The sequence below is a fragment of the Pezoporus occidentalis genome, unplaced genomic scaffold (genome assembly GCF_034315485.1).
Source record: "Pezoporus occidentalis ecotype Australia unplaced genomic scaffold, CSIRO_AGI_Poc_V1 ctg16, whole genome shotgun sequence".
Classification (NCBI taxonomy): Eukaryota; Metazoa; Chordata; class Aves; order Psittaciformes; family Psittacidae; genus Pezoporus; species Pezoporus occidentalis.
In genome coordinates, this window is record NW_026913425.1 from 3,072,141 (window position 1) to 3,086,772 (window position 14,632).

At 39.8% G+C, this 14,632-nt stretch overlaps 2 protein-coding genes across 3 annotated transcripts in view; both read right to left on the reverse strand.

The window, feature by feature from the left end:
• CMYA5 (cardiomyopathy associated 5) overlaps positions 1–3,678 on the reverse strand; it is a 46,540-nt gene extending 42,862 nt beyond the window's left edge. The window contains exon 1 of the mRNA XM_062612400.1: positions 3,380–3,678. Coding sequence (XP_062468384.1) covers positions 3,380–3,549 — 170 coding nt within the window. The 5' untranslated portion in view covers positions 3,550–3,678. The remainder of the gene's footprint in view (positions 1–3,379) is intronic.
• Positions 3,679–8,930: 5,252 nt separating this feature from the next.
• Positions 8,931–14,632, reverse strand: part of TENT2 (terminal nucleotidyltransferase 2) — a 34,692-nt gene continuing 28,990 nt past the window's right edge. For both annotated transcript variants that reach the window (XM_062612352.1, XM_062612351.1), the window contains 3 exons: positions 13,109–13,200; positions 10,084–10,163; positions 8,931–9,192 (listed from right to left, as the gene is read on the reverse strand). In XM_062612352.1, coding sequence (XP_062468336.1) covers positions 9,118–9,192; positions 10,084–10,163; positions 13,109–13,200 — 247 coding nt within the window. In that variant the 3' untranslated portion in view covers positions 8,931–9,117. The remainder of the gene's footprint in view (positions 9,193–10,083; positions 10,164–13,108; positions 13,201–14,632) is intronic.

Below are 14,632 nucleotides of genomic sequence, written 5' to 3' on the forward strand. Positions count from 1 at the left end.
CCTGGGTGCTGCAGCATCTGTCACGTGGCTGGCAGTCCCCTTCGCTGTGCTTGCCCTCTCATCCATTTCACCTAGAGCTAAGCTAGACTTAGCTCTAAGGCTTCTATACCTATGATCTTCCTGTGGCAGTACTGCTTCAATAAACACAAATAAAGATGATGATGATAATAATAATATAGAACTCCAGGATTTTCTCCCCATTTACTGGCCCTAGGTCATCATGAAATGAGTCCCAAACCCATTCCAGGTAAACCAGCTTCCTGAAAACACGTATAAATTGGCTACAGAGCCATTTTTACATAAGCCCTGCACACATACACATCCAGAGACCTTCCCACTGCAAAACGAAATCTTTTGGGAGCTGTCTGAGGGACAGAAATGTGTCAGATCATCTCAACCATCAGTTAGAGACACAGATATTCCAGCGGGTATGCAAACCAGTTAACCAGTAAACTATTTCTGTATACCTAGGCTTAATTCTCATGTCTATCGATATAAAAATTAAAACCTATTAACTCTGTATTCATGTTTACCTTAAAACACACCATACATGCTTTCAAAATATTTTCCGTTTAGACGATCCATTCCATGTGTAGCTAGAAACAAAAGACACCTGCCACAATCCTTCTCAGACAGTAAAACAACCAAAGGCAAGAAAATATTGCATGAATCCTCTGGAGACCAGCAAGTGATTTATGCGGACAAGGATATGATGCCTTATCACATCTTTATAATAGGTTCTGATGCTGCATGTCAGTTTCATTACTTGCATAAAAACCTGTGTTAGGAAACCAAATTATTTAAAAATTACACCAAAAAGGGTAAGAAAGACGTGAAACCAAAACTCTTCTGCTTTTTACATGCATGCATCATAATCTGGGGGCAAGTCATAAACTCAGACACAGTTTTATTCCCCATCCTGCTGCAGAGGGACTGGTGTGGAAGCAGAGTGGGTTGGTCAGGGCTCATTGGTGTCCCAGAGGAACAACAGGCCTCTTTTGCTTCTTTCACACCAGTACTTGCTGACCTTGGGCGAGTCATCTTGCTGCATAACTCTCTTATAAAATAGGTATGAGGCTATTTAGCATGCTTGAAAGCTGGAGATAGGAGCCAACAGGGAATTTCCCCACTCACTGCAATGTTGCACAACCAGGTACTGTTCAACTGTGTGCAGAGGAGAGAGACAAAAGCAGCAGAGACCTCGGGGTTGTTAAAAATAAATCAGTGACCGCAGAGTCCAGGACAGGCTGTCTTCAGCCAAATTTGCATATCGGCCACACCTCCCCTAAAATGCACTTTCAAAGCACACACGCAGACACAGAGATCTGTTCTGCAACAGCGCCTTGCAAACCTGTTTGCCAACAGATAATTAGCTTCCAGCCTGAGCATGTCCCAGGGGCTCAGACCAGCTGCTCGTGGTTAGCCAGCACCTCCGAGGAGCCCTGCCCAGGCGCTCGGCACAGGAGAAGTCCTTAATCTCAACAACCGCCTGACATTTGCAACAAGATTTAAGCAGTTGAAGAGTCGGTTTTATTTAACCTCACTGAGCCACTGCTGAGTGCCTGGTGCAGTCACCATATCTACGCCAAACCCAAACTTTACATTGCCTTTAACCTAATTAAACTATTCAAATGGATTTAAAGTTACCACTGAGCACAGCTGTTAAAAACCTCTCTGGTAGACTCTGGCCTCTCTTATTAGTAAGGCAGTTAAGGATAGACATAAACTCTGCAGTGCTTAATATAACTGAGAGCTAAAGGGAATGGTTGCTGTTTTAATTAAGCAGTGAGATGTAGTGCCCGTGTTTGCAACTGTGCAGGCTGATAGCCAGCAGCAAGACCCAGCTGCAGGGAGCTGTTAACAGACACTCATGGAGAAGCTGTCCTAGCATGAGCAGTAAATAACTGTGAGGCTCCACAGATTTCCCTCTCTTTAAGGGGAAAGTCAGCCGCTCCCAGTCATGTTTTACAGTTTGAGTTTTATTCACATTTAATTGCAGAGTCCACACAGTTGTGTTTTAGCTGTCCAGCCAGTAGCTCCACTCCAGCATCTTCAACGGGTTTTCTCATGGAGTTGCACCCACGCTCAAGCAGTGTTTTTCAGCACATCACCCCTCTCTCTGCCAGGACAGGACTGAAGAGACAGCATACACCGCTGAAGAAATGCAGCATTACATACTGGGGGTGTCCCAGTGTTTTCTCTGGAAAAACAGCTCTCTATTTCCTCTGCAAGGAGGTTTTCCTGCTGTCCTGGGCTGTGTTTCCCTGTTTGGCTTTCATTCCCACAGCACCTGCAGTGGGTTAGACTGTGCAGAGACTCCACAACTTTCTCTTGCCATCTTTTTTCTCCCAGTAACTTACAGTAATGTCAGAAAGTGCTTTGAACTGATAAACCAAGAGTGGTTTGTAAATGCAGGACAGCTCCACAGCAGTGAGGTTTTAGGGACTGTATGACCCAAATCTCTCTCTCAAAAGAAGAGCTTCTGGAGATACCTATGCCTGACAACAGTAATGTCTTTGTCCTGCCTACAGCATCCACCCAAACCCAACAGGCTGTACTCGAGAGGAGATCTCGCAACCCGACATGTGCCGGGGCACTCTCAGACCCCATGGTCTCGCACCGGAGCCAGCAGCGCTGGCACAGCCGGAGTGCTCTGTGTGTGTGGATCAGGTTGCAGACGGCTCCCGTTCTGCGCAGGACCAGGGCCATGCGCTAGGTGGCCAGTCACGGGCTCTTTTCCTGGGGGTAGGACCGCAGTGCTAGGACAACAAACTGTTTTGTGCAAGACTTAAGGGGAAAAAAGGAAGGAAAAATGTAAAGTGGTAAAATATTTCTCATTTTACCCCAAAAATCAGCCACACAAATTGTAACCGGCAGTGGAGGGAGACATACGGAAGGTTTTTGCCTTTTTTGGGAGGAAGAGACTTAGGAGGGAGGGACAAATGGGAAGGAAGAATGGGCGTCAAAAGGAAAAAAAAATCAATGCACTATTGTAATCTTTGACCATTTTCTCCCTGACTAGCTAATCTGCAGACCATTTTTAAGATTGATATGTGCCAAACAGTCAGCCAGGGAGGGAGGAGTAGAGGGAGATGCCACTTCAGCTGGCACGCCAAAGGATCTTTAAATAGAAAAGCCTGTAGGGAACTCAGGGCAGGCACTTACTGCACAAACTCAGTTACGGCCGTACCCAACCAAAAAACCCCAATTAACAGACAGCCCCTTCTCTCCCCCCACATCCCCACAGCAGTTGGGGAAGAGGACGGGGAAAGGCATTACAACCAGCACTGCACCCCAGTCCTGGCATCTCGCTGGGCTCGTACTTTGGGGTGCAACTGCCAGCTCCCCCCAAGGCTGTGAGTCCCTGGGGAAGCAGTACCTGTTAGTCAGCTCCTCAGCTTCCTCTGGGTCCACAGACTCTTCCTCCTCCTCTTCTTCTTCTTCTTCTTCTTCCTCCTCCTCCTCCTCTTCTTCTCCCTCTTCTTCATCCCCTATGAAGGAGGAGGTCTCAGATGCCCTGTCGCACTCGGCACTGTGGTTCCGCTCCATATCCTTCCCAGCTCAGGCCCTCGCCGGTGATTTTTACCCTCGACCCTGCCCTCCCCAGGGTTGCCTGAAGCAACTGTCATCCCCAGCAGCTCTCGCTTCTCCTGACTCAGGGCAGTCTTTAAATAGAAGGCAGCGAGGTTACAGCGGCGAGCCGCTGCTGATCCTACCCTGGGTCCTAGCACCAACCGGGTGCCAGGACATGCGGCAAAACCTGACGTCCATTGATCCGGCTGCTCACTCCCTTCACCTGCCCAGCACTGCCGCTGGGGTTGTGCTGCAGCCCAGACGGGGCAGCCGGGCAGCGGCAGGGAGGAAGGGGATCCCTCAGACCTTCCCGTGCCACCTCTAGCAAACCCTCGGGGGGATGGTACAGATGCAGCACAAGGGTAATTCTTGTGGCCCCAAGAAAAAGTGCATTTAGTACATTTAAAAGCAAGTTCCATCCATGAACACACCCAGAATACCTCAAATTTGAGCTGGAGGGGTCAAATACGATTCCATAATTGTAATTACTAGGGGATAAGCCTAGGACACATACCTTTAATGATACCATACTGTAAGAGGTATCAGATGCACTCTAGTTTTTAACAACACATGGACTATATCTGTACCCAAATATTTGTTGATGTGCTAAATCACAGAACATTTCAAATGTCTTCTTTGAGTGTATTTGAGCTAATTTTAATTTAAAGCAAATACAAACTACATTACATTGTAGGGCTTAGGCTAAGCCCTGCTTACACTTTATTCCACAGAAAATGCACTGCTTTTCATGGATAAAATGGAAATATTTCCAACCTGTACTAGCTAAAGTAATGAGGGTTTTTTTTTAATTCTTTTTTTAGAAAAGGAGGAGAGCCATCAAAACTCTGATTCTAAATAAAGAACTTCTAAGTTATTTCAGGTATGGAATATTGTAAACACAGTATACCTCTAATATACCCCCCCCCCCTTTTTTTTTTTTTCTTCAAATAAATAGCTAGCTATAGATCAGTCAAACTCAGCCCTGTGGAAAAAGACTTGGGGTGCTGGTTGATGAGAAACTTAACATGAGCCAGCTGTAGTGTGCGCTTGCAGCCCAGAAAGCCAACTGTATCCTGGGCTGCATCAAAAGGAGCGTGACCAGCAGGACGAAGGAGGTGATCCTGGCCCTCTACTCTGCTCTCCTGAGACCTCACTTGGAGTATTGTGTGCAGTTCTGGTGTCCTCAACATAAAAAGGACATGGAACTGTTGGAACAAGTCCAGAGAAGGGCCACGAGGATGATCAGGGGACTGGAGCACCTCCTGTATGAAGACAGGCTGAGGAAGTTGGGGCTGTTCAGCCTGGAGAAGAGAAAGCTGCGTGGAGACCTCATAGCAGCCTTCCAGTATCTGAAGGGGGCCTATAGGGATGCTGGGGAGGGACTCTTCATTAGGGACTGTAGTGACAGGACAAGGGGTAACGGGTTAAAACTTAAACCGGGGAAGTTTAGACTGGATCTAAGGAGGAAATTCTTTCCTGTTAGGGTGGTGAGGCACTGGAATGGGTTGCCCAGGGAGGTTGTGAATGCTCCATCCCTGGCAGTGTTCAAGGCCAGGTTGGACGAAGCCTTGGGTGGCATGGTTTAGTGTGAGGTGGGGGGTTCCAGGGGGGTTGGAACTAGATGAATATAGAATGATTCTACTTGAAGCAGATACTAACTTAAACTCTGTATTTTATCATAAGCACAGAGACAGGGTGGACAGCACAATGAAAATTAATGTAGAGGGCTTGACATTCTTTATACGTGAAAGATGAGCATTACAATGTTCTACAAAGCCCAGGCTGGCCAGGGCTTTGAGCAACCTGGTCTAGTGGAAGATGTCTTCAGCACAATAAGAGGAATGTGAGTATACTTTTACCAGAATAAATTATGTCTAGACCTAGTGCCTTCCCTTCTGTACTTTTCATAATTTAATCTGACCCATAAGTTGACCAAAATAGTGTGTTATTTCATACTCTTCCTACAAACATTATCCTCTAAAATCAACTAGGGAAAGATTTTATCAAAACACACAAGAATTAGAGAAAACAAGACAAACTTAACAAAAATAAACACTACAAATGCACAAGACAACTCAGAGCCAGTACAGGCCATTAAATCCAGAGTGACATTCTCCGAGGGATTCAAATTTAACACCAAGTATACTATGAATAGAGCCCAGTGACCCAAGTTCAAGTAAAGCATTGGTTTGAAATAAGCATTTGGGATAATATTGACAAATGCTAACTTCAGATTATCTACAAATCATCTTGCATCCTTTTACCATGGCTGCCCATTTCTCCCTAACAACCATGTCAGCCCATAATTCGAGCTTTGAAATTGGTTTATATTGAATTCTTCACAAAGGATTTCTTAAAAATAACCTCTCATACTCTCAGAACACCTTAAGGTACAGATAGCACACTTAAAAATCACATTTAGAAGAAGTGAAAGCAAAAGGGCTAGAAGAGAAACTTCAAGTTTCACAGTATATGACTTATGACAGTTCTGGTGCTAGTGTTACTGAATGGGAATAGCTCTTGCTAATGATTAGTCCTCCCATACACCTCTGAGCCTGTTAATTAAAAGCACTGCTAGAGAACTAAAGATTGTTCCTGAAATCCTAGATGAGAATGTAGCAGTTTATGACATTATATAAAGTGAGAAATGATAGGCAAACCCAATGCCAAAATGAGCAGTCAAATCTAATCCTAAAATAATGGAGCTGAAGAAAAGCATTTTTATTTCAAGGCAGTAAGAAGCCTCAGAGAAGCTTCTGTGTCCCTGCCCATGGCAGAAGCGTGGAATTAGATGGTCTTTAAACCCCTTCCAACCCAAACCATTCTAAGTTAGCATCTTGCACACATGCTGAAATCTTGGTCAGTCATGAAAAATACCTTTTACCCAAGGTCCCTTGGAAAAAAAAAATATTCTTGCTAGTGTGCATGCCAAGGGATAGGTGTGTGAATGCCTTTATTTTGAAGTTGAGAAGGAAAAACTTCACACTAACACTAAGATTAATGACAGCCATTAGTGGATTTCTTGCTCTGGATGTGGGCCCGGAGTAGATGAAAATCCAGGTCATAAAATCTCTGAACAACTTCAGACTACACAAAACTGAATCCAAAGTTAGTTAAAGTTCAGCTCCTACTCATTTCCCCAAAACCATTTATTTTGTGGTATTTTATTTGGATTGCTCTGACAAAAGTTGCAGCCTACCATTTAACAAATATCGTTATGTTCACCCACAGAAAGTTGTGCTGCTCTTGTTTGCCTTGACAGGAAAACAATACAATGCACTATCTGGTGAGGTTTATTTTCCAGAACTCTCAGATTTTTTTTAATAGCATGCAACAGCACTGCTACTTCTGTCCTCCTGCCACTAGCCTCTTTCTCTATAACCTAAACCACCTTGTACCTTGTTTAGGTAACACAGTAAATTACCAGGGAGATGCCTGTTATTAAGAGAGGATGCAGCAAACAGACTTGACCCTAAACAATTAGGGAAAACTACCATCTAGGCTTTATATTTCTAATTGTTGATGTAGCTTACCAGAAGTTCACAAACTTGAGGAAAAAAAAAAATCCAACGCAGAAGGATTGCTTTGAGAGACACAGGGCACCTTGGTTACAGATCATGATTGTATTGAAAAGATCACTGAGCTGGTGTGTCAATTTTTATGGAGTTGCACAGTGGTACTGCAATCTTTTCAACTGTCCATTTTAAGTTAGGAAGAAACAGTTTCAAACATAAATAATTCAAGGTGTGAGATACTCACGCATTAGGTGATGCAATGCAAACTCATAAGACAGACATGCTTAAAGTTTGGTGCTGCATGTCCAGCTCACCTGAAATACACTTTTGGCAAGTTTGAACATGTATGTCCCTTCTTAGTTAGCCTGCATTGGTAGTTTTCAGTTTTCTAGACAGCTAGCCAGCACCTTTTTAAAAAACAGGCCAGCTTTCTCTCTCCCCAGAAGCCACCTATGGCTTGTAGAGCACCTCTGAATCCAGACATCATGCTGTACTAAAACCTCGTGCTTCCATTTTACATAAAGCAGATCAAAGTGAATGTTTCACAGAAACCAAGTCTACCAGCCTATACAGAGGAAGGGCAGTTAGGGGAAACAGTCACATGGAGGGAGAACATTTTATTGAGGTGCTAGAGTCAGATTAAAACTGAAAGATTGTTTAAATTCCAGAAGGAAGCTCATTTAAGAAGCCAAAATCTTACCTAGACTAGATCATGATGAAGTATGTAATAAGTAACCTCACAGCAGGAAAATAGTTTACAATTTCTAGACCTTCTAAATTGTAAAACTTTAAATAAATTAAACTTTAAGAGTTTGCACAAGATACTGTTTTTTTACAGTTACATGGGTTTTCACAATTTCTTTAAAGACAGCAATGGATACAACATTCACCTCAACCCAGACACAATGTAGAATACAGAGAAAGAAGTTTATGATTTGTAACAAGGGCTTTACAAACCATTTCCTTTTCTACATTATTATAGGTAATACTTTAAAATAAGCAGTATAAATACTGGAAAAATAAGATGTATCTTCAATATATAAATTTTATTTCATTTGACACCATACAAAATATTAAACTTAAAAAAATAAATTAGAAGTACAATTTTAGCAATTAATTTGTCTTCAATAAGAAATACATGAGAAGCATAAATTGTGCTTCAGGAGGTGTAAAAAAGTTCCCAACCTTTTTGGAAAAGCTAAAATTTAAGGTTACTCATTTAAATTCAATTTAACCAACTTAAAAACACACAAAATCAGAATATAAGCCCAGCTTAGTGTAGCAGAGGTAGGACTGTGGGGTGTTCTGACTGGGTTTTTTGTGATGTTTTTGTTTGTTTTCCAAAGCGGGCATTACTACTAATTCAAATATTTAAAAGTAAGCGTTAAAAAGTATCTTGGCTACTCTGTGTGAATATGAAGCATTTATGTATATCGATTTGTCCTTTTTTATTTCAACTTCTTAGCAGTAGAATTGTTGCTTAAAATTCCAGTTTAGATTACAGTTTATGTTATCTAGAACACCACAAACCCAAATCTAGCTTGATTTTCAGAAACTGTTTCTTGTTATTTCATGTAAAAGGGAAGCTTTTAAAACTGGAAAGTGCCAAGTTGAGCAGAAGTGCTTACTGCAATTAAGCAGATGCAAAGCATGGGCTGTTTCTTCATCAAGAAGCAGGTGCTGTGTGCAGTGCCTTAAGGATATGGTCAGATACACACTGTCTAGCTCTAAATATCTTTATTTCATGGTTAAAAATGTCTGAATTAATGTTTATATTCCCATATTTTCCTTAAAACCTTTTGTTTTGCTGCAAGTTTCTTCCAGAAATAGACAACACAAGAATTTTCAGAAAACTTATCTTTTAATGACCAGCTGTATTAACAATAATGAAATACATAATCTTTCTTATAAAGATTTTCTTAAAGTTTACAAGGAAAAACACATTATAAGACAACTACCCATAGGGTAACTGCCTCTTGATTTTGAGACTTTTTCTTTCAGCAGGATCCAGTAAGAAGAAAGAAGCTGGTTATCTTTTCAGTATGGCTGCTCTTAAAGGTAATATACAGTTCAGGTCTTTCTTGTTTTGTAATAAATGCCAAGACTGCAGGGAAAAAAGTACAAGGTTTTAAAAGGAGAAAAAAAAAATAAATCTCTGCCATTAATACTTAAATACCATTGTAAGCAGTAAGCCTCACAGAGCCACAAATATAGGCTGGTATTTTACCCTTCATGAAAAAAAAAAGAAAAAGAGGGGGGTTTGAGTGTTTTGTGTGGCTTGGCTCTTGATTTTGGCTTTTTTTTTTCTTTTTCCCAGGGAAGAAAAAACCCCAAAAGGTATACAAAATGCAATGAACTATTGAGAAAAGTACAGCTTTTCAAGAAGAGAGTGGATTTGTGGAGACTCAGATTGTAACATTATTTAAGTATTACATTGATATTCTGACTGCAAAATAATTGTTGCAAATTCGTACATATCAAATTTCCTGATACGAGATGTTACACACTGACATTTCCAGAACTTTACTGGCTTTAAAATAGGTTATTTCAATATTCTTCTATATTCTAGTGTGAATTCCAAGACATATCTAAAGGCTGTGAACCTGCAAATAACTGCAGTGACCCTCCTGTCTTTATGCAGGATACACTTAAACCACAATGTACAATGAAAACCACAAGAAGAATAATCTCTCAAGGGCAATGAGACAAACAGATTCCTTAGGCTTCTTTAAAATACGTGCAGGATATTAATCTTACAACTGCAGTTTTATGCAACTGTCACTCCTTATGGACTTAAGCCTGATGCTTAATGTCTGCCATTACTCTTACTAAATAATTTTCCAGATGTTTTTTTAAAAATATTTCTATTTATATATAGTACAAAACCTAGAAATATTCTTAAAACAAACATGAGAAACAGGCTCAATGCTAGTGTTTGTCTAACTACCTTGAAAACCAAAGTGACTGGAAAAATTAAACAAGATGCAATATTTACCTTCAGAAATTGACCTCTGATTAAATCAAACTTCCGTTTTTCATGTACAGCTCTAGCAGTGTTTGTCCCATCAAAGGGCTCTGCAAGATAAACCACAAATACTGAAAGTGTTAAAGAAATCTACAGCTAGGCTGTCTTCACCCATCAAGTATTCAGACAAAACCTGTAAGGGTCAACATATCGCTGCTTCACAAGACTGCTTTGAGTGGTTGATTTCACTTTGCTCCTCAATCTTTATTTCTACATAACATTAACGGGGAAAAAAAACCCAAACCCACAAAAACCAAAAAAAAACAAGCCCTGTACCCTGGATGCTCCTATGGTATGTAGTTCATAATAAAGTCAGGTTATTATATCTATTGAAGCATACTTCTCCTGTGATAAAGTTATGCATCTGTAACTGTTTGTTACTGTTTAATAGTCTGTGTTGACACAGCAGAATATGATTTTGCATATTAAAATGTTTTGAAATTTACTACACATGCCTCCTGGAACTGTTCACTTCAGATTCATCTCATTCAACAGCTTCTTAGTGAAATACAAGGATATACAGTAAACTATTTATAATAAATTTTTCCATAAGATGTTTCAACTGCTGTAAAAATAGGTTTTATCAGTTCATCCCCATTCTACAGTTTCCATTCATAAATCAACAATTTGGGATTTCTAACATACTTTAGATGCACATTTATGCGGTATTTCCCCCACCCCTGTTTTTTCCTGTTGCCAACATCATTAATACTTTGGAACTTTTTTTTTTTAACTGAAAGATTACAAAAGTACTCCTTGCCACTGATAGGGTTGCCAACGTTAAAGCAATAGATACTAAAAAATTTGTGATGCAGAGACTAAACATTACAATCCACTACAAAACAGATTTTATAGGTTTTTTTGCCTTACTAGAGAACTGGTTAAGAAACATGGTATATTTCACACTGGCAGAATGTATGAAAGTCCTTAAGGGACACAGAACCACAGAAATACACCTTAACACAAATAAAAACAGAGCACAATTTTTTCTTTCAGTGAGCCTAAATCAGTGCTCCATGCAGAATTACAGACTTGTGTAAGCTATAAACAACTACATTTAAAATATTAATATATGTAGTAATACCAATAACTGAAATTTTAGTCTGCTAAATGGAAAATCTGGCAAAGACTTGGAAAACATAATAACATGTTTAGCTAGCTTTTAAAAGCTTCTTCTCAAAGTACACAGAATTTTATCTACAGAATTTGTTAAACCAGTTTAGCTTAACAGCTGTAAAAGCATGAAGTGTACTTCAAGATGAAATAGGAAATTATTTTTTCCCTTCCAATTTAGAAGTAAAAGCTTGGTATGTGAGGCTAAAACCCACTCTCAATACAGTCTTGAAGAACATTGTAATAAGGAGGAATCAGATATACCATCTTCTAGATAATTTTGCTTTTTTGATAGTTCAAATGCAAAATGCACTTTTTATTAAAAGTTGTGTGTAAACAAGCTTATTTAATAAAAATTCTAAAGTGCCTATTTTCCATGCTGATATTCTATTTCCAACCTGAAGAAAGAAAACCTAAATACTGAACCACTTCGTAATTTCATTAAAAAATTGAGAGGTTAAAACACACAGCTCCCCCCACAACACAGTGGATCAGCATCATGTGACAGCAGCAGACACAGCTGCCCAGCATTATCACCTCCCACATTCAGACCAGAGCCTTGCCAAAGCCCACACTATGCTCTCCTGAATCATTTCAGCTGTGCAGATACTCCAATTCTCACATTTTTCAACTCTCAAGACTGCAGTCAAACATGCAGTTATCTTTCAGAGTATTTTTTTTTCCCCTTATGACTGGTAGTTTGCTCCTCTTCTTTTTGTCACCGAATCATAGAATGGTTTGGGTTGGAAGGAACCTTAAAGATCATCTCATTCCACCCCCCAGTCCCGTCATGGACAGGGACACCTTCTACTAGACCAGGTTGCTCAAAGCCCTGTCCAACCTGGCCTTGAGCACTGCCGAGGTGGGACATATCCCAAGCATTATCCTAAAACTTCGACCTGATCCTAATAGCCTGCATTTATGTAAGGCCAGAATCCAGGCCATCTCTCCTACTTCAAAACTTTGCTCCTTACCCAGTGTCCTAAATCACCTACTTCTAATTCTGCTCCCATTCCACCTTGTTTTTTTATCCTTCCCCTGTTGTGTTCCAATTCTCATTCTTTGTGTTGTTTCCAGTTACACAGCACCTCTCAGTTCCTTCCCTTCTACTCTGTTTTCCTAACAACTGAATTCTTCTCATGGTTTATTATATTTTCTTTCCTTGGTCCAAGCTTTCTCTCTTATGTGTGCTAACTGTTCAGCTTTAGCATGTAGATTCCCAGAACAGTTGAAAAGCCATCAAGATCCCATGAAGCAGGTTAGCTGTATAGTGCTACAGCCCAGTTCAGCCTGCACTTAACTAAGAAGGCTGAACTCCAAAACTTAGGCTGGGTTTACCCTCCAGTTCTGGAAGTCATCAAAGAGTCTGCAGAAACTGCACATTCATAAGCCAGACAAAAATAGTAGCCACAAGGGGATCAACATACACATAATCTAGTCACTGCTAGGACTTGGGATACCAGAACATTTCTAGCACAAAGAATATTCTTAGAGAGTGAATATGAATATGTGCCTATGATTTTTCAGAAGCTTAATTTTGGCAAAACTGATGATTATGTTTGCAGAGCAGGAAAACGTACACTACTGTCATAGAGGACATTCCTTGTCAAAGTCCTAATCCCTGTTCCAAAAGTAACAGGGTAATGAGTGCTCTTGAAGAAAAGGTCAGGAGAGCTATTTTTAAACGCTATAGAACTAAAAGCTTCCTTCTCAAATGTTTTTGGTGGGACTGTTTCCAGAACTGTTTACACTGGTTATTTAATTTTCTACATAAATATAATATGTTTGCATTATTAAAACATAACCAAGGTAAAGTTTAATTGACCAATTTATGCATTTAGTGTCTTAACAGTTAAAAATGGTAATGCAGCTTTCATTTTACCTTCTATACAAATAAATCTGTTTCTCCATTCACTATCATCAGGTCTGAGAATAGCTTTGGCCTCACGAACTGAAATCACTTGATTGCGCCAACTATGGAAAAGAAAAACAATTTACAGAACTTTTCACTCTTGATTTTAAATTAATATCAGTTTAAATTAAAAAAAAAAAAGGTCGATTTGCTATATCATAAGCCTGGATAACACAGTTCTTTATAATTATCAGTAACTTAGTGTGACAGTCTTAGCTTTGTAATTCACTATGCAAGCAAGGAATAATGGCTAGGAAATAATTTCCAAACAGAAGTTTGCTTACAAAAACATCTGCAAACCAGAACATCACAGGTATCATATAGTCACAACAGAGTAACTTTTTCAAAAAACAGCATCAGTTCTAATATGGACACCTACATTTATTTCAAAGTTAAAAAAATTACAGCCTAAAATCTATCTGTAGGGAGAAAAGAAACAAAGAGTTAAAGTGCAGATGAAGTCACATACTGCATTCCATTAAGAAGATATTCAAAAGTATAAAACCATATAAACGTAGCTTGCTTACAGAATTCCTGGTGCAACGAACCTAGTATTATAACACACTAATACTTTCTAATACTGAAATTTTAGATATGAATTTTAGACCTCCTACAAGTACAACAGCAGAACTCCAATACATTCAGATATATGTCTGAAGATATTCTACCATTTTCTGCACAGAGTTTTATAATAACAGAACCATAGGAAATTATCACACTGAGGAAACAGCAGGATGCTTACAAGGCAATCTTTACCATATGCCAAGCATCTTTATAATTGTTACGATGCTTGGCCCAACAATACACCAAAGGTAACAGAAGCCAAAGCAACCACTTGCAGTTTTATTTTCTTACCTACCCAGCCAGTTTTCAGCTGCTCTTAACTAAACCAGAGAAATACCATACCAGCGAAACGCTTCAATCACCAGTTATGTGTCACCAAATGCCCTCACTAAATGGTGCTCTGAAATTGCCAGACAACATATTTCTAGATGTAGTGATGTTATATACACCTGACACGATCTGACTGAATCAATCTTTTGGCATAATGCAAAGAAAGGAGCTTGGCTGTGTGCATCAACCCCCCGCAGTAAATCTCAATTGTAAATGAAAATAGAGTCTGTAATTCATCACTTATATTTGGAAGAACTCTGTGCTCTTCAGGCCAAGGACTAGCAGCTATAACTTCATTAGGTTGGTGGTGATCAGGCATTTTACACCAGCTAAAAATCCATGCTTGTAAATTGTACAGATTATCTTGGATACAACTCATGATTACAACTACTTAAGAAAGTCAGCTGTTCGAATAACCACGCTTCCATAGAACGTGTACATTATTTTTCTATTTAAGAATATGAATAGGGCCTATTTCAAAAAGGTGCAGGACACAGTACATGAAGTATGTCTTAGGATACCCCAGATTACTTATTCATCCACGGTAGTGTGTCGATTTCTCTTCATACATTCTTCAGAAAAGTAGTACAGGATATGATC